The sequence below is a fragment of the Mesoplodon bidens genome, assembly GCF_964165515.1.
Source record: "Mesoplodon bidens genome assembly, contig: HAP1_SCAFFOLD_864, whole genome shotgun sequence".
NCBI classification, from domain to species: Eukaryota; Metazoa; Chordata; class Mammalia; order Artiodactyla; family Ziphiidae; genus Mesoplodon; species Mesoplodon bidens.
The window spans coordinates 44,510-70,499 of NW_027671406.1; the positions used below are offsets into that span (position 1 = coordinate 44,510).

Genomic DNA, 25,990 nt, shown 5'->3' on the forward strand with positions numbered 1-25,990 from the left:
AGAGCCAGCCCAGCTGCTCTGTGGGGTGGCAGGAGTTAGAAATCCCCTTCAGCAGATGAGGGTGGATGGGTTGGGGGGTGAGTGAATTCCTCACCAAGTGTCCACCGACCTCACATAATGCAGTGGAACTTTTCCAGAAAAGTTTGGGGGATGGGAGGGCTCCCCAGCCAACTGCCCTCATTGGAACACACCCCTAGAGCCCAAAGGACACGGGAGTCAGCGACTGCAATTGCACAGTTTCAGTCACTAAACTCTTGGGGAAGGGATCCTCCCCAAACGGCTACCATAGGGGCCTTCCAAGGCGCGTGAGGTCCACGGGACAATACTGATGTGTACCCTCTTCTCGTATAAGATTAGAGAAAGCCGTATGTGGCACCTGGGATCTTATGTGTCTTCAGATTTGCTTAGATCGAGTCTTGTCCCCACAGTCGGGCCACTGTGCCCCATGACCAACCCTTCGGAGTGAACACATCAGGAAACCTTGCTCTGCTGTGTGTTGACCCCGGTGCTTAAGGAGTAGCATCCTCCTTGGACTCTGAGGCTGGGACCGTGTCTGCCTTTGTGGTGACATTGTATTCGGGATAGAGATGATAAAGCGTGGCAGGGTATCAGGAAGGATTGTACCACCTCCCTTCTCGAAAAAGCCTCACTCCCGGCAGCATTGAGGGGCGGGTTGGAGGTGTGGGAAAGGCAAGGAAAGCCAGGTGACCTCGAGTGTTTCTCATGCTCTCTCCGTGAGGGCCGGAGGAGAGGAGAGGTCAAAGAGGTGTTTGCCATCTCCCTTGGGTTGGCATACAGACTGGTTTTCCCCAGTGACTAGAACGGGGTGCACTTACTTGGAGAGGGGTGACCTGAGTTGTGGCCAGAGCCAAGGCAGCACTGGGGTGGCCTGCAACGAGGCTGGTTCAGGGGCGCTGCTCCTGCTTTTGTCTAAGTTGGCTGATCTGCCCTAGGTGGTCTCTTAACACATGCACATGAGTCCAGAGTTCCCCCGCTAGAAGTAGATCTTCTGGGCTTCCCTGGTGGCACAGTGGTTAAGAATCCGCCTGCCATTTCAGGGGACACAGGTTCGAGCCCTGGTCCGGGAAGATCCCACATGCCACGGAGCAACTAAGCCCGTGCGCCACAGCTAATGAGCCTGCACTCTAGAGCCCGCGAGCCACAACTAGAGAAAGCCCGTGCACAGCAACAGGCCCAATGCAGCCAAAAATAAATAAATAAATAAAATTAAAAAAAAAAAAAAGTAGTAGATCTTCTAAGGACAGTGAGAAGTGGGGTGGGGGTGGGGTAATCAAAGTGGAAGTAGCAGGCCCTTTCACCGCCAGGAGACGGGTAGTTTATAGTTGGGAGCGCCTCTAATTTTGCCGGAAACTCAAACCACTGTCCTTTCTCTGGTGTAGGCGTCGTAACTGGCTGTTGCTCTCAGACCTGCTCAAGAAACTGCAAATGTCCTCCTGCATAGTCCGCTGCAATTTTCCAAATGTGGAAATTGTCACCATCGCGGAGGCCGAGTTCTACCGGCAAGTGTCAGCAAGTCTCTTATTCTGTTGCCCCAAAGACCTGGAGTCCTTTAATCCGGAAAGTAAGGAGCTCTTAGATGTGGTGGAGTTCACGAACGAGCTTCAGACTCTGCTGGGCTCATCCGTGGAGTGGATCCTCCCCAGAGACCTGGACTCAGACGACGCCTGGTGAGCTCGCCGGGGCCCGCCGTGTACAGTGTGTCATGGTGTTAATCCTTGTGCATATGTGTCCTAATACGACTATTTCTGTAAAGAAAGGACACGATGAGACACGACTCCAGTCGGAAGGACTTTGAAACATGTTTTTTTCTTTTTAAACTTTTAAGTCAGTTTTTATGAAGTTGTTAATAAAGTTTCTTTACTTTTCAATGTACACATGCTTCGGAATATGTTTGTTTTTACTCGGAACAATTGTTTCTTTTCTTTTTTAAGGAGAAAAAAAAAAAGGCAAAGGAGCTCCACACTTTGACTTAATTTCATACAAAGCTCCGACGACAGAGGCCATAACTGTTGAGAGTTGCTTTGGGGGCAAATTAAACCAGTAAAATTTTAAACTCTTCCTCCATATTAAAGGGATTGAATAAATTGGCCACTTTGGTGCACCTGTGTCCTGCGAATTGTCCAGTTGGAGATGGAGGTTTAGGAAGTGAGTTTCAGTCTTGTTTAAGTCTCTTCCCATCAGACTGGTGTCGTGATTTCCTACACACCATGTTACTTCCTGTCTACCTTTCCTTGGTGTTGTTCATGCCTGGATTATCTCCTGTACCTGCTCAAACCTTGGTCCATTCTCATTTGTACCATGGAAGTTTGTCATGCTGGATACTGTCAGAACTAATTTTACTTAAGTTTGTGTTAAGGTGCAAAGCACACGTTTTGTATATTTTCTGTTTTTTGTGTTTGTCTATATTTTATGGTTTAGCTTCAAGAAATATTATGGGAAGGGAAATAGCAAGATGTAAAGAGCAAAAAAGTCATCATTCTCTTTCAATTGTTAGAACATCTATCTGCAATCATAATTATGATGCACTGTGGTATGTGTTAAAATAGTAAATACATGTAACGTCCCGTAGGAGCAGCAAACTCTGGTGTTGGTGAGGGTGTGTCATGGAAGTAATCACAAAGCAGGTGACTGTTGGTTGGGGTCCTGAAACATTAGTGTGCCTTCCCTGTGTCCAGTAGTGGTCTGGAGGGGTCAGGAAGCCTGCCTTTGAATTTGAGGGAACAGAGGGTTTGAGGTCCTCTCTCTTCTATTGCTCTAGTACACTGCATAGCAGCAGTATACTGGGTTTACAGTTGACGTTTAAATCGCTGATTGATCATTAAGATTGGGATGTATCTTTGGAAATGAAAATAGGAAGAATGGTATGCTTTTTTTTTTTTCTTTTTTTTCCTATATCTGAAAAGGTATGTAGTACTTTGCTGAGTGGTTGGGAATAAAGTTTGCAGTATTCAGTGTATTCAGTTTTAGTATCTAAATAGAATTAAACTGTTGCTGTAAAGTGGAATAGCACTTTGTTATTGACAAGTTTTAGAATGCATCTGTTCGTCAATTACCTGTTTGGGAAGATTGTAGTTAATGATTTTGAGAATGTGGCTATAAACCTCCAACTGACTCAAGAAAAGCAAATAAGTCAAGATTGACAAATGTATAGGCTCTTCATCTTTTGTGTGTGGGGGTTTTTTTTTTTCCTTTTAGTTATTTGTCAAGGTATAAAGAATTCTATCACACTTAAGACAAGTTAAGTAAACGTCACGGGGTGTATTCTGACATGGCATGGAGCAGATCACATGGCCTAGATCTTAAAGGTGATTTTATGTTTAAACTTTCATGAAAACATATGTGATTGAAACACATTAATATATTGATACAGAGGGCAGTTAATTTTTGTCTTTTTTTGTGTGTGTGTGTGGTACTGTTGTGGCCTCTCCCGTTGCGGAGCACAGGCTCTGGACGCGCAGGCTCAGCGGCCATAGCTCACGGACCTAGCCGCTCCGTGGCATGTGGGATCTTCCCGGACCGGGGCACGAACCCATGTCCCCTGCATTGGCAGGCGGACTCTCAACCACTGCGCCACCAGGGAAGCCCTAATTTTTGCCTTTTGATACATGTGAGCACAGCTTTCATTTTGCTGAAAGAATATGACCAGTTTTCAGTTTGGGATTCTACCATTTAGGAAAGATAGTCCACTTAATTTTAGAAATAAGAGATTTAATATATAATACCTAATAATACTTTTATGTATTTTTTTACTGAAAACATTTATTGTAATACTGTGAAGAAACTATGCCATTCTAGTCTTCAAGACTTAAATGAATCAAGTGTTTATTAGCTGTTGTAGTTTTTAAACTAATAAAAGTCAGTACATCAGCAATTTGTAAATACAGTTTTTGAAATAATGCCTTAACAACTTTACAGTGGTTATAATGACTGTATTTAGGCCTAAAGTTAGTTAATAATTTGACATGAAGGCTTTTTAATAGTTTGATGGTGCAGATCAGGGATAGGTAAACTCTGGCTGGTGGGCCAGATCCAGCCCGTCGCCTGGCTTTGTAAAGGTAGTTTTTCTGGAACATAGTCGCACCCATTGTTTACGTGGTAGTTATGGCTCCTTTCACCCTACACCAGTGGGGCCGAGTAGTTGCAACAGAAACTGTATAGCCCACATATCTGGAAATGTTTAAATTTAGATTTTAAAAATTGAAAACTTCTTTGAGCCTATACAGGGCAAGTCCATTGACCCCTGAGGTATAAAACAGGAACTTGGGTGCGGAAGCCAAATGGCCTAGGTTCAAATTCCCTTTCTCCCATTTCATAGCTAGTGACCATGGGCAAATCACTTAACCTCTATGCCTCATTATGAGGTTTAAATGCACTTATTTGTATAAATAGTGCCTGGCACATACTAAGCTCTGTGTAAGTGATTGCTGTTGTTTCTGCTTGGAGCTTTAATAAGTTATTGTTAATAGAAAAATGACACTAATGATTTTCCTTATAGAGTAACAAAGGCACTTTGAGTCTTTTACATTTTCAGGAATGTAATAAGACTTTTTTCATTGACAGTCAGTGTTCCCTGTTACCAAAATTTACTTTATGAATATAAAGAATTGAATATCTTCAAGACAGTACTTTTGCTTAAATGTCAAACCATTATTTTCCCAAGGCACATCAAACTGGCTCTGCATAGTCCAGGCCTCTAAAGCTTGTGTGCACACCCTAGGTAGCATGTGAGATACATTTTGTAAATATAGTTTTTTAAATAATGCTTGAGACTTCCCTGGCGGTCCAGCAGTTAACACTATGTGCTCCCAATGTAGGGGGCTTGGGTTCGATCCCTGCTCAAGGAACTAGATCCCACGTGCCTGCCATAACTAAGAGCCCACATGCCACAACTAAAAGATCCGGCATGCTGCAACTAAAGACCCGGCACAGCCAAACAAACAAACAAGCAAATAAATAAATAAATCTTTATAAAAAAATAAGTAAAATAAAATAATGCCTTAGGAGTTAGGAAAAGAAAATATTAGAACATTTTTACCTTTGTATTATTTTTAAAAATCTGTGTAGTTTATCATGTACATAAATTATATGTATGGAACTTTGTGTATATAATTTGTTAATAAATAAGATGCATATTAAAAAGTTTTCTTATGATTTGCCCAGTCAGGTGTTTGGAGGCCATTGGAGGACAGGATGATGAAATATAGGGCCTCAGCAAAGATAGAATTTAGAACCAATTCCCTGACTTAGAAGATAAGGAAAATAATTCATAGACTGTAATTGAGTTGTCCAACTTTACATAAGTGTTCAGAAACAGGAAATGCAGTGGCTAGAATCTAATCACTGACCGAGCAGAATCTGGGTCACTCACTGGACTCGTAAACCAGAAGTGACTGTTGAAGTTCTCAGGTTGATGCTCCTGGCATATATGCTTGATCTGTGTGTGTGTGTGTAAATCTCTGACATAAGAAGCCATACTCAGGCACACCCTGTTTCCTTATTCAAGCATCTTAATTTCATCCCATTAAATCTTTGAAGTATCAGACTACCAGAAGGCATGAAGAAACCTGGGCTGAGAGTCTTCATTCCAGGAGACGTGATCTTGACTGCATGGCTGGTTTGAGGCGCATCACTCTGAACTGCAACCCGCTCATTGGTGACCTGGGTGCAAGTGCTTTGGCAGAATCTCTTAGTGAGGATTTATGGCTTAGAGGGAAATTCTAAAATTGAAAATATTGAATTTTTAATATGCTTAGCTTTTGGCATGATACTATTGTGATAGGATGTTTTAAAGCCTCATTTTACTGATAGCTTTTATTTTGCTTTTCAACTTTCTCTAAGAGTTGCATATATCCTTTACAGAAAATACAGAGTTACAAGAGAACCTATAATTTTAATACCCAGATATAATCACTGTTCATTTTGGCGTATATACTTTCAGTCTTTTTTTCTTCTACAAATATATATGTACACTTAGGGATTACAAAAATAGAATTGTAGTATACTTGCTATTTCACATTCCTGCTTTTTTCACTTAAAGATGTATCATGTAGTATTGCGTCGTATTGATGTCCCATAGTTTAATCAATTCTTTGCAATTCTATTTAGACAGTTTGCTTTTCCCTGTCAGAAACAATGTGAATACGTTGTATATACATCTCTGTGTCCATCGGGATTACTTCTGTAGAATAAGGTACTACAAGTGGAATGACTAAGTGTGACCTATTTTTAAGACATTTGATACACATGGCCAAATTACCACCCAGAAAGGCTATGCCAATTTGTAGTCCACCCCAACAGTAGATGGGAAGCCTGCCTCTCACAAACACTGGCCTGTAGCACTTGTAAAAAAATGTGAAACTACAAAAATGAGTACCTGTCCATTTTCTATGCAAGTGGGATTACTCCAAATTTTATAACTTTTTTCAATTAATTTAGTATGAGCATTTTAGCAAGTCAGTAAATTTGCATCTCCTACATCATTTTTTGTGATTGTTCAGTATTCCATTATATGAATATGCCACAGTGCACATAGCTTATCCATTCTTGTATATAAGCTTTGTCCAGTTTTTCAGTTACAAATAGTACTCTGATATATATCCTTACCTATATCTCTGACTATTTCTTTTGGTTAAATTCTTAGAAAGAGAGTTGTTGGATCCAAAGGGTATAGACATTATTTAAAGGCTTTTCTTACAGAATCTTGGCTTCATCTGATAGGAGAATAACCACATTTTGTTTTATTTTGTATTCATCTGATTGACTGGTGAGGTTTACTGGCTGTTTGTATTAATTTGGCTATTTGGTTAATTATACCCTGTGTCCATTCTTCTGTAGTGAGAGTTTGTAAGGGTTGTATCATATCCTGTCAGATCCGTATGTCTGACTTGCTATTTCTATGTGTCATGGGGGTGTTGAAAGACTCCAGTTATTTTAATGTGATGGTCCACACAACACTTAAACAAAAGACTCATGATAGTTTCCTTTCATGTAATAGTTTTTAATCCCTGTGCTTTAGTGATGATCCCTTTGGTTTAAATGAGTAGGTTGTTCAGCCCCAGAACTACTAGAATTCATGATCAGTTTTTCTGGGTTTTGTCTGACCTTTTACTGCGAGGGTTCTTGACCATCCTACTTTCATGATAGGTTTTTAGTATGTATTCTCTATTCACACATTGTTGAAAGTTTTTATTATTTGTATCCTCTTAGATTTGTCTTTTTTTCCTCTAAAACTAACAGTTATTACATTTCTTCTCTTTTGTTTTCCCCTTTGAACTAGTTTCAAGTGTGATTTGGAGCTGAAGATCATGATCAAAAGAATGCAGTGCATTTCTGAGCTCCACCAGGTTTTGCTTGTGAGGTTTACATGCCCCTGCCGCCCTTGCTAATTATGAACTGAGATTCATTTTGTGATGCTTTTTGCTCATAGGTTATATACAGTTATTCTTCAGTTCTGTAATTGTAAAATACGTTGTATGATTTATTGGTACTAAAGCCAGGGTTATCACTGCACATCCAAGAAGAGGTTTTTAAATTGGATTATGCATTATGTGTGTGCATATATGTTTCTGTTTTTTTCCATACCCAAAATTACAAACCTGCCATGACTTGTCTTGTGCAGGACTCTTCCACACGTGAGAAAATGAGAGTTGTCTATATGTTAAATCTGTAGAGTTAGCAAGTGACGTTTGTCTTTCATCGAAAGCACTTGACCTGCAGCAGTGCGGCCTCACCAGTGAAGGAGCAAAGGCTTTACTAAAGGCCCCTGAAACCAACAGAACTCTGCTCGTTCTGGATATAAGAAAAAATCTGCTTGTTGGTATGTGGTCACTTTTTTTAAATTGATGAACACATAGCAAAACAAAAACAATTTGTTCAGGTATTGACAGTTTTTTAAAACTTAATGTGTTTAACTTTCCTCATCATATACAGTTGGCCCGTGAACAACGTGGGGTTAGGGGTGTCGACCCCTACACAGTTGAAGATCTGGGTATAAGTTTATAGTCAGTGGTTCCACATCTGTGGATTCAACCAACCTTGGATCATGTAGGACGATAGTACATATGTATTGAAAACTATGCGTGTGTCAGTGGACCCGCGAGGTTCAAACCCATGTTGTTCAAGCTTCAACTGTACTTTTCTAGTGTTGCACTTCCCTTATGTTTTTAGCAGCTACTGTACTAACTAAAGTGAATTATACTTGTCAATTTTTCTTATCTCTACTCTGAATAGAGGTGAACCTAGATACTAAGCCTGCTTCCACCAAGAGCATTCTTTCTTTCCTGTGCAGCCTCTGAATTCTTGCCAGGAGTACTTTATTCATTTGTCAGATTCACAAGTAATTTTGTAATCATCTTCTGTGTGCCAGATACGGGTTTAGGGACTAGGGATAAAGCAGTGAACCAGACAGACAAAAGTCTTGCCCTCATGGAACTTACATTCTAGTGAAGGACATCAGATAGAAATGAGTAAACAGATAAGTCATATAATTTTAGAGAGTAGGAAGTGCAAAACTATCTTAATGTAAGGAGAGTGAGGGAGAGCAGGTAGGACTCCATTGGATAGGTTTGTTAGGGGACAGCTTCACTGGAGAAGTGGCATTTGAACGGAGACCTGAATGAAGAGAGGAGCAAGCCATGGAAGATGTGGAGTAAGCACATTCCAGGACAAGGAGGCAATGAGTATGTAGGCATGTAGGTGGGTGGAGTATTTAAGGAAAAGCAAGGAGGCCAATCTGGGCAGAGTACTGAGTGAAGAAGAGTGTGGTATGACATGAGGTCAAGGAGCTAGCCAGGGGTCTGCTCTTGTAAAGTCTTGAAGGCCAGAGTAAAGATGTGGATTATTCTAAATGAGTAGAGGGGTTTGAACTGGAAAAAGGCATGATCCAAATCGTATCTGAATAAGGTGACCTGGTATAGAGAAGGGACTTGGGAGGATAAAGAAGAGGAACAGGGGGCTTCCCTGGTGCCGCAGTGGTTGAGAATCCACCTGCCGATGCAGGGGACGCGGGTTCGTGCCCCGGTCCAGGAAGATCCCACATGCCGCGGAGGGACTGGGCCCATGAGCCATGGCCGCTGAGCCTGCGCGTCCGGAGCCTGTGCTCCGCAACGAGAGAGGCCACAACAGTGAGAGGCCCGTGTACAGCAAAAAAAAAAAAAAAAGGAAGAGGAACAGGGAGACCAGTTAGGAGACTATCACAGTGCTCCAAATAAGAGATGTTTATGGCCTAGGTTAGGTTGGAAGTTTGCAGCAAATGAAAAGTGGTTGAATTCAGGTTGTGTTTTGAGGGTGTAGCTCTCAAGACCTGCAGATAGATGTGAGGTATGAAGGAAATAGTAACAAGGAGACAAGTCGTTGATGATTATGTGTGCAACTGGGTAGTATCACTTAGAAGAAGGGAGCTGATGGGAGGAGCAGCTTTTGAGGGAATATCAGGACTTGGTTTGTTATCTTGGATGCCCTGGTTTGATATCTTAGATGCTCTTTAGGTATCTAAGCGTCTGGACGGTGCTCAGACTGTACTTTGTATCCAAAGGTATCCAAAGCCACTTCAGATGCAAAATGTTTCAAGTTGACCTTTGCTGCTGCCAAAATAGTAGCCACTGTGGGCAGTCTGCAAGATGGCATCTTAGGTTTCTGAGGAAGAAATTAGAATACACAAAGGGGGAAATAAGTGTATAATTATATAATGTAGATTTCATATTTAAATGTCTGGGAAAAGCAATAATTAGTTGCCTTTTGGTTTTAAATGGAAATAGCCACTCATTGGAAAATAATTACTCTAATTTCAATTCATTTTACTTTAGATCATTCTGTGATGAAAACAGTTACCAAACAAGTTCTCCAGATAGAAGGAGTGCCAAGTCAGAGGTATATAGCATGTTTCAGTTCTCTTGGAAGAATTTCTCTTTAATGGCTTGGTTTTCTTTCTTTCTTAAAAGAAAATTATCAAGGTACTTTCTGCCATCTTAAAACTAAGATTTGAGTCAAATCAAATGGCTTTTCTGTTTTTGAAAATGTTGTGTGATGCTTTAATTTAGGTTCCCAGATATGCAGATTGAAAACCTTTTAACTTTTTATTTTCTGTAACATATTATCGTTAGTCACAAATAGTCTTTTTTTTTTTTTGGTGATAAGAATGAATAGCAGGAGCAGCATTTGTGAAACCAAATCTAATATGAAACTGACTCTTTCTTGTGAGTAAATTTGAATATTGAAACAGCAAAACAATAAGGTTTAATAAAAAGCAAAATAAATTTTTTATGTTTATGATCTGCCAATTTCCCAGAAAGGGTTTTGTGGTGACTTTAGTTATATACCAGATACATTAAAATCACCAGTGGACAACACATCTTTTATTCAGGTGCCCTCTGAAAGTTTTAAAAATTTGTTGACTTCGTAACAATGAACGGTCCACTTTAAAATGGTTAAAATTATAAATTTTCTGTTTTGTGTCGTTTACCACAATTTTTAAAAAATGTGTTGTTTGAAGATTTTTGGGTTTTATAAAGGTATTAGCATAAAAATGAAAAATTTAAAAGACCACCTCTAATCCCATTATCCTATCAAGCAATATTTACATTTTAATTTTCTCTTCCTGCTGTCTATAAACATAATTCCACATAGCTTCAATATAATTTGCCATTCTTATCTTTTCATACTAAATTTAAATTCTGTGATTCATAGTTATACTTTTTAACATTGCATTCACATGGTTTCATTGAGTAGGTCAATTTTTTAAATTGGTGAAAAATTGGAAATAACCTCAAATAAACTATTGTAAACATCTTCATAAATACAGCTTTTTTTTTTTCTACTTCAAGTTGTATGTTTTTGATTCTCTATTAATCAACTTGCTTGGACAATAGTGTATTAAATAAGTTGTTAAGAGTGTTTATGAAGTCAAAAAAAAGCTTATGATCGTCTGCCAATTGTTATTTCAAGAGTGATATTTTATTTTTTTTAAGGTGAAAATTACTTGCTTTTATTTATTGTTAAAACAACTTTATGAAATGATTTGCAATGCAAAATGTGGAAAACTGCTTTGAATAACTGGGAAAATAGCTACAGCATGGGAAAACGTATGTAAACAAACTTCACTGCCACCAAACTAGAATCTACTAATTTATCTCAGATGGCATCACAGAGTAGCAATGGCAGCTTCTGGTAAACGGAGAAACAGCAGCAAAGTCCTGCAGTGAAGCTGTGATTAATTACCAAACTGAACTGTTCACTCCACTAATCCTACAACTTCCCTACATTTATCTGTCTATACATTCCTACTTACTACAGGACAAACACCCACCGAAGTGGTTCCAAAAAACAAATGAGATAGAAATTCACAATTATAAAACAAATCCAATAGAAGGCAGTGGAGGAAACTGGGAACTACTGCAAAGTTTTACTGTCTAGTCCAGGTGATGAAAACAAAGTTTTTCTTTCAAGGCTGACCACTGTCAGGAATGAAATTAAGTATCAAAACTCTCCTCACTTCTCTAGGAGTGATTCTAGCTCTTCTTGCAAAGAGCTGAGCTGCTCCTTTTCTCGGTCTTCCTTTTGTTTCAGTTCATCCAGCACAGCCTGAAATCTGTTCTTGAGAGCCAGGTTCTCCACTTTCATGATGAGATCCTCCTGTCGCTTTGCCCTGTCCTGGGTCTCTTGGAGCTTGCCTTTCATGTTATCAATCTGTTTCTGAATTCCCATAACCAGCTGATTAGTTCCCTCGTTTTCTTGGTGGTGTTCATCTGACTCATTTAGCTTGTGCTGTAGCTGCCTTTCCAGATCTTCCTCAGTGTCAATGATGTTTATATCTTCTTCATCTTGATGCTGTGTCTCATCTTCATCTTCACTGCTGCTGCTGAGGTCATTGAATATCTCCCGAAGCTCATCATGTTCTAATGAGTCATGGCCCTGCCTGTGGCCAGACATTCCTGGGGAAGAGATATCAAGGCCTTGACTTTCTGCTTCTTTTGTTTCATCTTCAGCAATTATTTCCCAACGGGTACTGACAGCTTCAGCATCTGTGCTCAGCAACCGCTTTACTTCTTTTTCCACATCTGGAGACTCAATATATTTCTTCTTTGCTGTCTTACGGAACCTTCTCTTTCTGACATTTTTTAGAGGCAGAGTAATTCCATGGTTCCATATAAACTTTTTCTCTTTGTCCTTATCCTTTTTCTTGCTTGCTTTGGGATCAGCAGTGGCAACTGGTTCCTCAACAGGAGGATAGAGATCACCATCAGCTGTACAGACAAGCATCTGAGAGATATCAGCTGTCTTGTAAAAGGTTTTTTTATCAATGGTTTTCAAACTTTCCATAACACATGGCAGATCTACCAATTTTGACGCCAATGGGACCTGGTCCACTCTGACAATTCCATGACGCCCATCAGGGTGTAACTCAATTGTCAGTCTGTCCTTCAGGTTGACATGACCAGACTGTATCGCCCGCCTCACAGTAGAGGCATACTCCGGAGGTAGGCGTAAGATAAACTGGCTCTCTACTTCGTGAGGAGCATCATCTTTGCTCTTACTCATCTTTACTTCTTTGTGACTCAGTTTTTCTCTAATAACCACTTGTTGCACTAAAAAATTTCAGCTATTTCAACAGAAAGACCAGTTCTTTATAAATTGACGTCTTTAATTACAAAGAGTTCTAGGTAGAAGAGCAACTAAGCGTCTATTCGGAATTAAGTTCCAAGTCTTTCTAAATATGCTGTGACAATACCAGTCGTTAATGACGCATTGCCTTACTCAGGTCCATTTAAATCTGTTAGCTGCAATGCCAAGTTCCAACCTCTAGATAGAGGTTGTCCTGCCGCTGCAGGACAACGCAGGGAAAGCAAATGGCGGCTCCTACGGAATGATTTTCGGCACAGAAAGTAAGGCTCAGCAGATACTCCCAATCCACAAACTCTCCCGGAACAAAGATACGCAAAAAGCGGGGCGTAGTGAGCTCTCTTCGCCTCGGGTACTTACAATCCAGTGACGGTTATAAGTCCAGTTTCTCCGGACAGGCGCGAGCGGGAAACGAAGCCACTCAGAGAAAGGCGGCCGGGAGCCGAGAGTCTCCTTCCGAATTCCTTTGTTCTTCCCGGCACTTGGCAAAGCGATCCGCTGATTATCGGTGAAACGGCTGAGGACGGGCAACGCGAAATCTCGCCAAGAACCGCAGCTCCGAACGCCAGATTCTGCAACTCCGCAGCTCAGGCGGCCTCCGTCCGTTACAGCAGACCTAGCCGAGAAAAAACAGCTGCGTCACCACGCGAGACCGGCAGCTGCTGTGAGTCGCAACACGCCTCGGGCGGAAGTGCGAGCTGCCCCAGCGCGCGCAGGCACAACGTGCGATTAAGCTATCCGGCGTCTTGTCGTCTCGCGAGAACTTAGCCTTAAAGGGATGAAGACTTTCGCCAAGAGCTGTTGGTTTAAAAGTATTTAGAGGAAACGGTTCTAAGAAGGACATGGATTCTCCCGCGCGCCTCCGCTACCCCCTCCGCTAAAGAGAGTGATATTTTAATAATCAAATAGTACATTCAAAGAAGTTAAGATTTGTGATATCACACTAATTAGATATTATTATTAAAAATTTATATCCTATGTAAAGCAATCTTAAAATAGGTGCATTGACTTTTGCTATGATATTAGAAATGGAAGGATATATAAATAAAACATGTATATGTACGACGTATTTGGAATTCTGTAAAATTAGTACAGAATAATAGGGCATCATGGAATGAGAACAGTTAAACATTTTTTTTTAGTTAGCATGATTAAACAAAGTGGAAATGTAACTGCAGTATACAAGCTCATTGAGCTCTTTTAAGAGTAATTTTATTTCTTGGGCTTTTTTTTTTGTATTTGCCTCAGTTATTTGGAGACATAGAGGTAAGCCAAATCAGTATCTGGGTATATACCTAGATCCAGGGGAGTATAGGGGTGAAATAATGGTGTGAATTGTGTCACATTTATATTGTACTTATGTATGCCTAATAAAAGATGGGAACTTTTATTAGAAATTTTTTAATCTCCTAACAAGAAAAGTGTAATTTTAAAAAATTTTAATACATATATATATATATATATATATATATATATATATATATATATTTGTGTGTGTGTGTGCGTGTGTGGTACGCGGGCCTCTCACTTTTGTGGCCTCTCCCGTTGCGGAGCACAGGCTCAGCGGCCATGGCTCACGGGCCCAGTCGCTCCGCAGCATGTGGGATCTTCCCGGACCGGGGCACGAACCCGTGTCCCCTGCATCGGCAGGTGGACTCTCAACCACTGCGCCACCAGGGAAGCCCTCCTATATATTTTTAAGAGGCATGTAAATCACAGAGGATCGTGTGGTGATTATCAATAAGCTACACTCTATGAAATATTTGTCCTATATTACCGAATACACTCCATTTTACCCTGCATCCTAATGCTGCTAAAATATAGTAGAAAGCAGCAGCATAGCACAGGGAGATCAGCTTGGTGCTTTGCGATGACCTAGAGGGGTGGGATAGGGAGGGTGGGAGGGAGGCTCAAGAGGGTGGGATATGGGGACATGTGTATGCATATGGCTGATTCGCTTTGTTATGTAACAGAAACTAACACAGAATTGTGAAGCAATTATACTCCAATCAAGATCTATTAAAATAAATAAATAAAATAACATAAAATATAGTAGCTTTGAAGGATAAATATAACCATTTTAACCTATGATGTTTGTTTTCAGTAAATTCAAATTAAATATTTAAATGTGAATTTTAATATATGGCTTGTTCTAAGTAAAATATTAACACGTAGGTCTAGTTTTTGCAACCAAATGTTTCCTATAAAGATACTTGCCTCTTTACTACTGAAATATAGGGTAAGTCTCCACATTTCACTCTTTCATCCAGTGGGTTTCATTTGTTTTTTTGTGCGTTTTCTATATGAAATCAAAGGGGCAGTGAAGGTTGACAGGCTTATAGGAGGGTAAAATTGACTCACCTACCCCCCAGCAACTTGCAGCCTTATAACTTGTATTGTTTTTACATAGAAAAATTCATCTTAAATTTAACTTTTGGTCTACTTCTGAAGATTCTGTTTGGCAGAAGTCATGGGTGTATCTGTGTTTCTGTGTCCTTGAGATTCAGAAATGCCAAAGGTGTTCTAAGATTCAGGAAACTTGAGTGTTTCTGCATGATACATAAAATGTATCATACTTTGGGATTTTTTTTAAACTTTTATTTTTGCATTTCTGCACATCTCAATACTTTTGTTTTAGTTAAAATAACTTGTTACTGTAGAGAACTTATGTTTTTTAAAAATGCTGGCTTATGGAAAACCTTTGTACAAAACCGATCCTCTTTTTAATGGGCTTGGCATCGTTGTCAAGTGCCTTTTTGATTCCTTTCGACGTGTGCACGTGTGACATTTGCTCTGTAGACCTTTGGTGCATCTTGATTCCTTCTTTTCATGCTTTGTCAAACGTAGTCTTGGCCGCAAAGAAGCCTGTAAGTAATGGAAGGAAATACTCTGCTGGTAAAGAATGTTACCCTCCTGAAGCGCTACCACCTGGAGTGTCTGGTTTCCGGCCATTGTGTCCTGCAGAAAGTGCAAAAAGCAACAGGTAACCTGTTTGCATTCCCTGTCTTTTTCAGTCATTTAGAGTTCTTTATTTTGGAACTTGTATTATGTGGGTGGTCTCTGGTATTTTGTGTAGAGGAAAAAAGGTAACTCACACATGGCTTCTGCCTAATGAGCCCTCTAAGGAAGAAAAATTAAAAGTAATTGGGAGTTTCAAGTTGTTTCTCAAGTGTCACAACAGAGGTAACTCCGTGGGAGTCTTGAGGAGACTAAAATGATCACCAATTGTGCATGTGAGAGAAGTTTGATTAAAGGCAGGTGTAGTTGAGCGAAGCCCTACAGCACAGAAGTAGGAATTTGGATACGTATGAATGGGAAAAAAGACATTTTAGGCATGGGAAATAGTTTAATGCAGAATGGATGAAAAATGTGCATTAGACCTATTCTAAATCAACTGGCTTATTAACTCAGTAAATCAGATTTAGTGAGTCAAACTAGCATTAGCTGATTTCTTATCCAGGGGATAGCTGTTCATAGTAATTTTTGTCACAGAACAGTAAATAAAATGGTTGAATTATAGCTTTAGGCTTGCTAAGTGAAATAGATGGCTCTAGATGATCTTCAGGTGACTTACTTGGTAGTAATCAGGAAATTGGGGATTAACAATTGCTTAAGAAAACAAAGAGAATTGATTTTAAATAGTACTTGAAGTAGTTACTGTGTAAAATATCTGTTCAGTTGCTCATGTTAAATGGATGTTTCTAATCCCCACTGGACAACCGACTACTTTTTTGCAAATGGTAATGTGAATTGCTGTTGCATAAACTATAGTGTTGAATCCCCAGTGTTTGCACTTGAGTTTCACAGCTCTGTGGTTTCCTGTCTTCTTCCTGAGACACTTAATCGCAGGTCCATCCTCCTCACACAGGGGGGTAAATTAGAGAACGATTAATATCACCATTTAAAGAAGTGAGACTGAAATCTCAACCATCCTGAACATAGGAGCTGAAGGGGCCTCTCAGCAGTTCAGAGAGTGATTACCAAGCCAGTAGGCTGAATTCTGTTCTGTTTTCTCCGTAGCAGAGCCCTCCAGGTCCTTGTTTTGAGCTTATTTATTTTTATACACAATTCTGTATGGATACTGTTCATACTACTAAATAGTTGTATTAACTGGGTTTAACTGGTGATGTATTTACATGAAGATCTAACTTCGTTTTGTTGCTATCTTTTTAGGGGCTTTCTATTCATCAAAGCTCGTGATGTATGTAATCAGTTGGTGGTGTGTAGCTATCATATTTATGATATATAGGGCTTGAATTGGGAAAGGTGGATGGTCATTCTTCTTGCTTTTTAAACTGACAGAGCCTTACATGAAGCATTTCCCTCTCTGAAATAAATCCATGTAAAACATGTTTGGTCGCTCTCCCAATGCAACTGTGTAGTTGTGTGGATTTGGCGCACAACTGGCAGCCTTGTGGTTATGTCTGTAAACAAGGAAGCCTGTTTTCCAGTCCGCAAATCAGCTGTTACCCAGTGAGACGAACTTGACTGCCATTTCTGACCCCTCACATGGAGCTGTCATACTCAAGAATGTTCACATGTTTTCAAGAAACGTTGTTTGCGGGCTATATGTACAAATTCCTGATCTGAAAGCCAATATAAAGCAACATCTCCCAAACCTCTGCTCTCTCACCAAGACCACACACATTCCCTCGCTTATGGCCTCGTGGCAAGCGAATACTGTCAGTATCAGACTCTCCTTCCCAGTGGTCTTGGGAGACTGCATAGTTGCTCTGTGAAAGGCACCACTGCTGAGGTTGAGAGAAGAGCATCTTGGGTGTCAGTCCTGGCCTTGCATTCCCAGAGAGAGGGGTGTGCACCTCGTTCTCCTGTTAGGGTTTTCCTATGCTGCAGGGTTTGCTGCTTGTTGTCAAAATGATGTCCTAGTGACTTGTCTTCTGCGTGGTTTATAATCCCAGCACAGTTCTTTATGATCTGTAGACTTTTATGGGGTTGTGGCAAGGTCAGTTTTTAAATGTTTGGAAATGTCCTATTGAACAACATTGCAGTGGCAGTGAAGCTTGCTGGGAGAATTGTTGCCGTAGTTTTGGCTTAAGGGTGGTGAGAAGATGAAATTTTTGATGGGTCAGTTTTAGTTGTGTATGTGTATGTGATTTATTTTTTTAAATTCTAATGTCTATTATTCACAGCTTAGATATGTTGACTTCCTGATTATTCATCAGTCCCTTTACTGATGTATTTTCCTCTGAAAAACTACATTTTCTTCCAGACTGTTTTTGTCTGATGGTGAAGAATAAATTTTTCATTTGCAGTATAAAGTTGATCTGAGAAAAAATGTTTACCTTGGATCTTCACTTGGCTTCTGTGAAAGAAACTTAATAAAATAATATGGGCAATTCCCATTACTAATCCTAACCACGTACAACAGAGGTCTGTACAGTAACATAGCAAAAATAAGTTCCTGTACTTTTACTTAGTCATTGCCTGTTTTACACTAAAGAGCAGTGAGAGACATTTATAAAGAATGATACCTCAGATCACTTTTGTTAAATGTCCTCTAATATTTGGATATTTGGTATCTGGCTTGTGTTGTCTTTTATACAATCTTGTCTTCTTTCTTTGCACTTTAGTTTAACAACTCTGTGGTTTCCTATCTTCTTCTTGTGACACTCAGGTCCATCAGAATTTCCTGTGACTGTGACAGTAGAGAGTCCTTCCAACTCAGAAATCGAAGAGGTCGATGATTCCTCAGAACGTGTTCAGGAAGAGCCAGAGAAAATCTATTTGAAACAAGAAGTATTGCAGGTACAAAGTTATCACTTTAAAGCTATAGAGAAGATTATTTTTCAAACGGAAGGCTGATTGCAACACAGCACAGCTTGTGTGAGGGTTCTGTTTTCTCCTCCCATCTGCGTTGTATCCCCTTGAATGGTTCCTTAAGCTTAGACCAAGGTGAATGGTGGACATTTGAACTCTAAGAAACTAAAATCAAAACATGTCGTTAGTAATATATTTTCCTTTGCTTAGAAGCTTAGTATTTTAGATTTAGGGAGAAGCTTAGTGATCATAAGATAAGGAAATTGAGTTCTGAATGAATACAGTCAGCTGATTCAGTGCTCTTGTTTTACAGATGAGAAAATAGACAGTTCTAGTTGAACTCTCTTTTTATAAGAGGAAAATATGGCCTCATTTTAAATAAAAGTAAAGTTGAAAAAAGTTTTGATGTTGATATTCTCCTTTCCTAAAATCAAAAATATCAAGAAGCTACATTCTATTGCCAAATAAACCTGACCTCTAATGTCATTCCATACTTTTGTTTGTATGGACAGAAAAGAAAAATTGATTTTTATAAGAAATTTTTGCACCTCAAAATTAATATATTTATTTTATTTCAACTTTAATGCAGAGCTGAACATTTCTAGTAAATAAAGGAACACCATTTGGGGGGGACCTTGTCTTTGTGCTACAAAGTCCATGTTTAATTTTTTAAAATTATTTAATATGATTTTCTCTTCGTATGAAACATGACACTTGACAGGTTTCAGAACTAATTATCCCATTATTGTAGGACTAGGGGAACTACTCTTTGATTTTCAAAAGAGAAAGTTAGATTTTTATTTTTTAATTAAAATTAATGATAATATAGAGAAATTTTAAGAAAAGAACTTAGAAAATTATGAAATGTTAGAGTAGGAGAAATCTATAGTTCATGTAGAGTTACTCCCTTTCGTTTTATAAATGCGCACCTACAATTTGTAGAACGTAAGTGGTTTATTAGTAAATGGCAGAGTATGACTAGACCCTAGAGCATCTAACCCGCATTCCTTGTTATTTTAGATGTGGTATATTCATTTCCTTCACGAATAGACCATGAGATTGTATTTGTAAAAGCAGTAATAGACAGTGGGGAAGTCCAAGAAGTTTAAACACTGGGACCACAGAATAGCAGATTCAGAATGCACTGAGAACCCTTTTAGCTCTTCTCTGTTTTGACAAGACACTACAATGATGGTATCAAAGTGTTTAAGTATATATGCACACAACTATCAAGAGATTTCAACATAGTTTTGAAAGAAGACAGGTGGAAGAGTGTGAAACGGAAGCAGTAGAACAGAGGAAAAGCATCACCTAGAATATGCACAGGGACCACGTGCAACTGAGGAGGATTCTGACCCCACCTGAAAAAGTAGCCCCATGCTCAGGTGCGCATGTAGGAGAGAGGGTGGAGTTAGTTAAAAGTGTGACCAATAGGGGAGCTCATTGAAGGGATGTGTTTGGAGGAGTGGACTCCCTGCCCCGCCCTAACCCTCCTGAAATGAGATGATTTCATTTTGAAGACAGTGAAACTGGCGAGAACTGGGGCAGCTACTGTGAGTTTTTACACCCTAGAAAACTGTTTTTGGGGGAGATCCTGTTACAGTTACTCCCCGCTTCTTCCTGCATAAGAAGCCAATCAATCGTTGACTTCAGGGAGCTTTCTGCGCTCATTCTTAAATAGAAAATAACTGTCATTTGCCTGTTAGTTGAGTAAAGCTTACAACATGAGAGAGGGGGAAAGAGTGCAAACATATCCTAGTAGGACCAGGGACAATTTAGGGCACAGAATAATTTAAGAAAAAACCCTAATTAGCATCCTGAGAGAGGTTTAAAAAGAGCTAGCAACTATAAAATAAGACTAGGGTATTAATGAAAAGGAGAATGGTCAGAAAGCAAGAGAGGTCTCCTGGAAATGAAAATATGGTTGCTGAAATAAATTCAGTAGGAATTTAAAAAATTTCTCAGTATATAAAAAAGAAAGACCCAATGGAAAATGTGATAGAAATATGTTAGAGAGGCTGCATCTGGGAGATCCCACATGTTACTATTAGAAAGTCCAGACCCAGAAAAAAAATGGAGGGAAGCTGTCAAAGGGCAACAAAATTCCCCACAGCTGAAAGTAGACATCAGGCCTCAGATTGAAAATAGTTATGCAAGATGAGTAAGAATAGACTCATACCTAGGCACCCTTCATTGTGAAACTTTCAAATACTTAAAAAACTAAATTAAAATAGAATAAAATACTGAGAGGATACATCCATTCCAGAGAGAAAAATACTGGTCACCTAAAAAAAAAGGTTACAATCTGACTTTATCATACTTGTCATGAGCACCATGGATCCTGGAAGGCATTAGAAAGATACCTCCAAAGTTTTTCAGGCACATAATTTTCACCCTAGGGGTTTGTATCCAGCCAAACTATCAGTCATAAGTGGAGGCTGAAGAAGATATTTTGTACCCAAAGAAATTTGAAAAATTGACCTCCTGTGCTACACCTTAAGCTATTTATAGACATAATCCAGCAAAATGAGGCAATAAACCAAGAAGGAAGGTAATAGGGGATTCAGTACAGATTGCAGCTAGTCTAGAGTGGAGAGGCTTCTATTGATTGTGTGATTGAGAGCTTAGAAACACCTTGAGGCATATCGTACTTACTAGGTGTTAGGCACTGTTGGAAGGGAGGAGGGAGAGGAAGAGGAGAAGGAACTTGAACTCCAGAGGAGAAAAGGCTATACGGACATAAAGCTGAAGCACACTGAACTATGGTTGATTTTTAACCTACTATTGGTGAGGAAGGGAAGAATCCACTTCAACTTGACACTATAGATGTCCCCCTTTTCAGTGACACACAGGGGTAATGACCACCTATCTAATTTGTTGTCCAAACCGGAACTTGTCCAAACTCCTTACACTTCAATAGTGTAAGGAGGCACTCTAATGCTGTAACATCAGGACAACAGGTATAAACTGGAACAGCCCAAGGCGGCTTGGGGTATGTGGTCACCCTGCACAAGGGCAGTGACACTGGCACAGTATGGAACGAGGTATAGTCTATACACAGAGACACAGTACATATGCAGTGGGCAATATTAATTTCATTGTAATAATGGCAATACTGTCTTGGTTTGCAGCTTTTATTGCCAACTTGCATGTAATCACAAATAACTAAAGTAAACTATACTTAGTATGTATTAGTATTAACTTGGTATGTACTGAAATGTATTGTGTACTAGTATGTACTTAGCATATATTAGGCTCTAAGTGTTTTTGCATATATTAACTCATTTAATCCTCTGAATAGCCTTATGAGGTTGGTGCTAATATCATTCCCACTTTTGAGAGCAGGAAGCTAAGTCAGGGAAGGAACTTGCCCAGGCTGTACCTAATTTAAGGTTGGATCGAGGCTTTGAGTTTAGGCTCTCTGCCTGTTCTCTTAAACCTTACTCCGTACTGACTCTCAAGTAACAGAAGACTTAACTGCACATAGAACAGAATATAAATTTCAACTTTGACAACGTAACAGCTGGGTTTGGAAGGTAGACAGGAGGTAGAAAAAAGGGAAGATGGTAAGAATGTCCTCATTTTACAAAGCGTGATGTTGAGAGAGCTTCTAGTTGATCAACAATGTAGGTTTTTAAGTATATGACTACAAGTCAAAGAGATCATGAGCAGTGGAATAACTCATGATGACATAACTTTACTGAGCAGTGTGGACATAGGAAAGAGTGTAGAGGAACTAAACCCTTACTTATTAGTAAGTTAGAAAGTGAACAGATAACGCCTCCAATTTAGTGAGAAAATAGTCATGTAAGAGTATTACTTGGACATGGAGAAGAATTCAAAATAACAATAGTTGGACCTCCCTGATGACGCAGTGGTTAAGAAACTGCCTGCCAAGGCAGGGGACACGGGTTCGAGCCCTGGTCCGGGAAGATCCCACATGCCACGGAGCAGCGAAGCCCGTGCACCAGAACTACGGAGCCTGTGCTCTAGAGCCCGTGAGCCACAACTACTGAGCCCATGTGCCACAACTACTGAAGCCTGCGCGCCTAGATCCTGTGCTTCATAACAAGAGAAGCCACCGCAATGAAGAGTAGCCCCCACTCGCCGCAACTAGAGAAAACCTGCACGCAGCAACGAAGACCCAATACAGCCAAAAGTAAATAATAATAATAAAATAATAAAAAATAACAATATTTGATGTAAACCTCATAAAAAAGGAAATCCATACAGCCAGTAAACACAGAAAAGTGTACGACTTCATGAAGTAATAAGTGAAAAGTGAGTCAAAACCAAGGAAACTACATGTCAATCAGATTGACAAATACATAAATAAAAAGTCTGGTAGTATCAGGTATTGTAGACCTGAAGTACTATGGGAATCTTCTACCCTCTTTATACTGGAGTATAAATCGACACAACTACTTTGGAAAGCATTTAGCACTCTCCATCAACTGAAGGTATATAAATAGCCTGTGAGCCAGCAGCCCTCACCCCCGCCCTGTGTAAATGCACCAGAATAACGGGTACAGCAGGATTCCTGTCCATGATTTGCATTAGCACAAACTGAAAACAAACCAAATGTCCATTAAGAGTCAAAAATTAAATAAATGATGTGTATTTGTACAGTGGGAAAACTATCCAGCAATAAAATTGAATGAACTAGAGCTACAGGCAGCAATGTGGATGAATTTTTTAAACCAATGTTGAGAGAAAGAAATAAGATAGAAAAGACTTCATATACTATGATCCTGTACATAAAGTTAGATGTTGACACAACTAAACTCTTTTGTTAGGGATGCATGCAGGTTAAAGGAAATGACTGTCAAGAAGTGAGGTTGGTGTTTAACCGGGAAGAGGGAAGGAGCTTGTGATGAGAAAAGGATATGGGGGGTTTTTGCGATGCTGACAAGTATCAATACTTTCAGCTTCGAGTAGTGCTTATGTAAGTATTCTCTTTTTCTTTGTCACATTGACAGTTTTGTTCTGTGCACTTCTCAGTACACATATCGTATTTTACAATTAAAAACTGCATAAAGAATCGGTCGCTTCTTGAGTGCTGGATGTGGGAGTGGGATGAGACCGTTTCATTTGAAGCCCTTCACTACTGTTTGCATTCGCATGTTCATTCATTCAGCATTAATTGCACATATTCTATGTACCAAGCACTCTTCTAATTTTATATGTGTTTTAACTCATGTAATTCTCACAAGAGCTCTGTAATATGGGAGCTTATCTCCATTTTATAGATGAGGAAGTTGAGGCCTAGAGTTATACAACTTGTCCAAGGTTATGTAGCTAATGGGTAGTGCCAGGCCCATTTGCCTCAGAGAATCTGAATATTTACAATATAATCTAAAAGAGAAATTTAATGACTAATTATAAGCAAAAAAATTGCACATTAAAGAAGATGACAAGTTTTCATCTATCCAGTTAGAGAAAAACACACAGTCTGTCTTTCACACACGTACATCTTATATGTACGTGTGTGGCAGGGATTTTCCTTATTAAGCAATTATTTATTGACCGTCTACGTTGTGCTAGGCACAGGTGCTGGGGATAAACACTTAATAAAATACACCCCCTATCTTCAAATAACTTGCACTCTAAGTGAGGAAGTAAGCCAACAGTTATAGTAGAGGTTATATACCAAGTGATACATCGCTGATGGCAGTGTAAAATCTCAGAAATCTTTTGGAAAGAAGTCTGGAGATAGGTAGCTCAGAGCCTTAAAAATGTTCATTTGCTTTGATCTCAAACTCATTTTTATGGATTTATTGTAAGAATGTTATTCTCAATATGGAAAAAAGCCTTCATGCATAAAAACGGTTATTTTGTCTGATAATACTGAAAAGTTGGAAAGAATTTAAATGTGTAAAATGGTTAACCAGTAAACCCACTCAGTGGAATATTTTGTAGCCCGCACAAAAAAATCAAGGTTATGAATCCCCTGATTATATGAGAAATGATTGATTTCAATGTTAAATGGAGAAAAGTTGAACATAAAATTTGATATCCAATATGATGGGAGCTTTGCCCCAGAAAAATCACCCTAGCCGGTGTACAGAAGGGTGGAATGGAGAGCAGATGGAAGGAAGGAAAATTATTCCAAAGCCTTATCATTAGTCTTACTTAAGTAATAGAATATCAAGCAATTTTACTTTCTAACTTTTTTGGTTCCATATGTCCATGTAAGGGACATGAATTCTGAATACTTTGTAGGAGGAGGGTACACTTTTTCACAAAAATTGAACACTGTGTTCTAATTCCCTCCATTAGAGGGAGAAACTGTTGCATGTAATTGCACTTTGATGTGCTATTTAGAACCAGTCAGGAATTTTAGTCTACTTTCCTCTGACCGTGCTGAGGGTTTTTTGTTTTTTTGTTTATTTGTTTAGAATTTCTTTGAAATCAGTTTTAGAAGATTGACTAAACCATTATATTAAAAGTAGAGGAATTTTGCAATTTTTTCCCCTTTTTCCCCATTGAAAACTTGACTGGCTTTAGTAATGAAACATTAAAGAATTTGAAGTTCTTAGACTGTCAATTTTTTAAACATGTTCTGAATATAAAAATATATGTTCATTGAGCAAATGTTTGAAAACAATGAATAACTTCTTGAAGGAAATAAAAGCCACCTCTGCATGTACACACACCTAATCTGTTCTTTTGTCTTAAAAAAGTATCCGAAATATTTTGCCATGTCACTAACTACTCTTCTACATCAGAGAATTTGATTAAGCTTATGCATCATCTCCCAGGAAAAACGCACAGATATATTTTGAATGTAGCACTCCTGAAGCCCATTCATGAACTCTGGTTGAGACCTCTTGTCATTCTTAGTGGCTTCATAGAGCATTCCTTCAGACGATGAGCTGTTTTTATTTAAACCAGTCCCAATTCGGAGGCTCTTAGCTTTCTTCTAGGGTTTGGTTATCAACAATCTTATGACATCATGTTGGTAGATAAATCTTTGCCCACATCTTTGATTTCCTTAGGGTAAACTCCTGATGTAGGATTGTTGTTAGGTACCAAAAGCTACTCTCCAGAAAGTGATACCAGCTCCTCTCCCAATGATGGCAGGTAATAGAGTTCCTCATTCTTTAAGTGATTGTTCAAAGCAGTTAACATGTATAAATATACCTTACTGTTTTCATAAGTATAGGTATTATGATTGTTTATCACTGCATAAGAAACCACCCCAAAACAGTGGCCTAAAACAATGACAATCATTTATTTTGTTCACGAACCTGGAGGTTGAGTAGAATATTAATTCTTTTACTACACTCTTACTGACTGAAAACAATACCTATTTGACTAGCTCAGAGTTCTGTAGGTCAGAAGTCCAGGCACAGCGTGACTGGGCTTCCTGCTCAGATACACACGGGAACATGTGGGTTCCCTCCTGAGAGTGTTAAAGCACGTGAAATTTAAGTGTAAGATATTGAGCCCCAAACGTTGGATGTTCACCATAGTTTGTGTGGGCCACAGAGCTGAAATCAAGATGTCAGTCTGGCTGTGTTAGCGTCCAGAGGCTCTGGGAAAGAATGCCTACAGGCTTCTTCCGGCTTGTTGG

General features: G+C 39.3%; 1 protein-coding gene and 1 pseudogene across 2 annotated transcripts in view; one reads left to right on the top strand and one right to left on the bottom strand.

The window, feature by feature from the left end:
• Window positions 1–2,057: 2,057 nt before the first annotated feature.
• The window catches only part of LOC308611439 (centrosomal protein of 78 kDa-like), a 30,039-nt pseudogene continuing 6,106 nt past the window's right edge, over window positions 2,058–25,990 (top strand). The window contains exons 1-8 of the transcript in view: window positions 2,058–2,166; window positions 3,217–3,326; window positions 5,557–5,731; window positions 7,724–7,837; window positions 9,825–9,888; window positions 12,821–12,899; window positions 13,004–13,359; window positions 18,283–18,402. The product of the transcript in view is annotated as a centrosomal protein of 78 kDa-like (transcript). The remainder of the gene's footprint in view (window positions 2,167–3,216; window positions 3,327–5,556; window positions 5,732–7,723; window positions 7,838–9,824; window positions 9,889–12,820; window positions 12,900–13,003; window positions 13,360–18,282; window positions 18,403–25,990) is intronic.
• On the bottom strand, window positions 10,641–12,726 carry LOC308611442 (transcription initiation factor TFIID subunit 7-like). Its single transcript, XM_081260217.1, has one exon. The coding sequence runs from the start codon at window positions 12,553–12,555 to the stop codon at window positions 11,506–11,508; it is 1,050 nt and encodes a 349-aa protein (XP_081116343.1). The 5' UTR covers window positions 12,556–12,726; the 3' UTR covers window positions 10,641–11,505.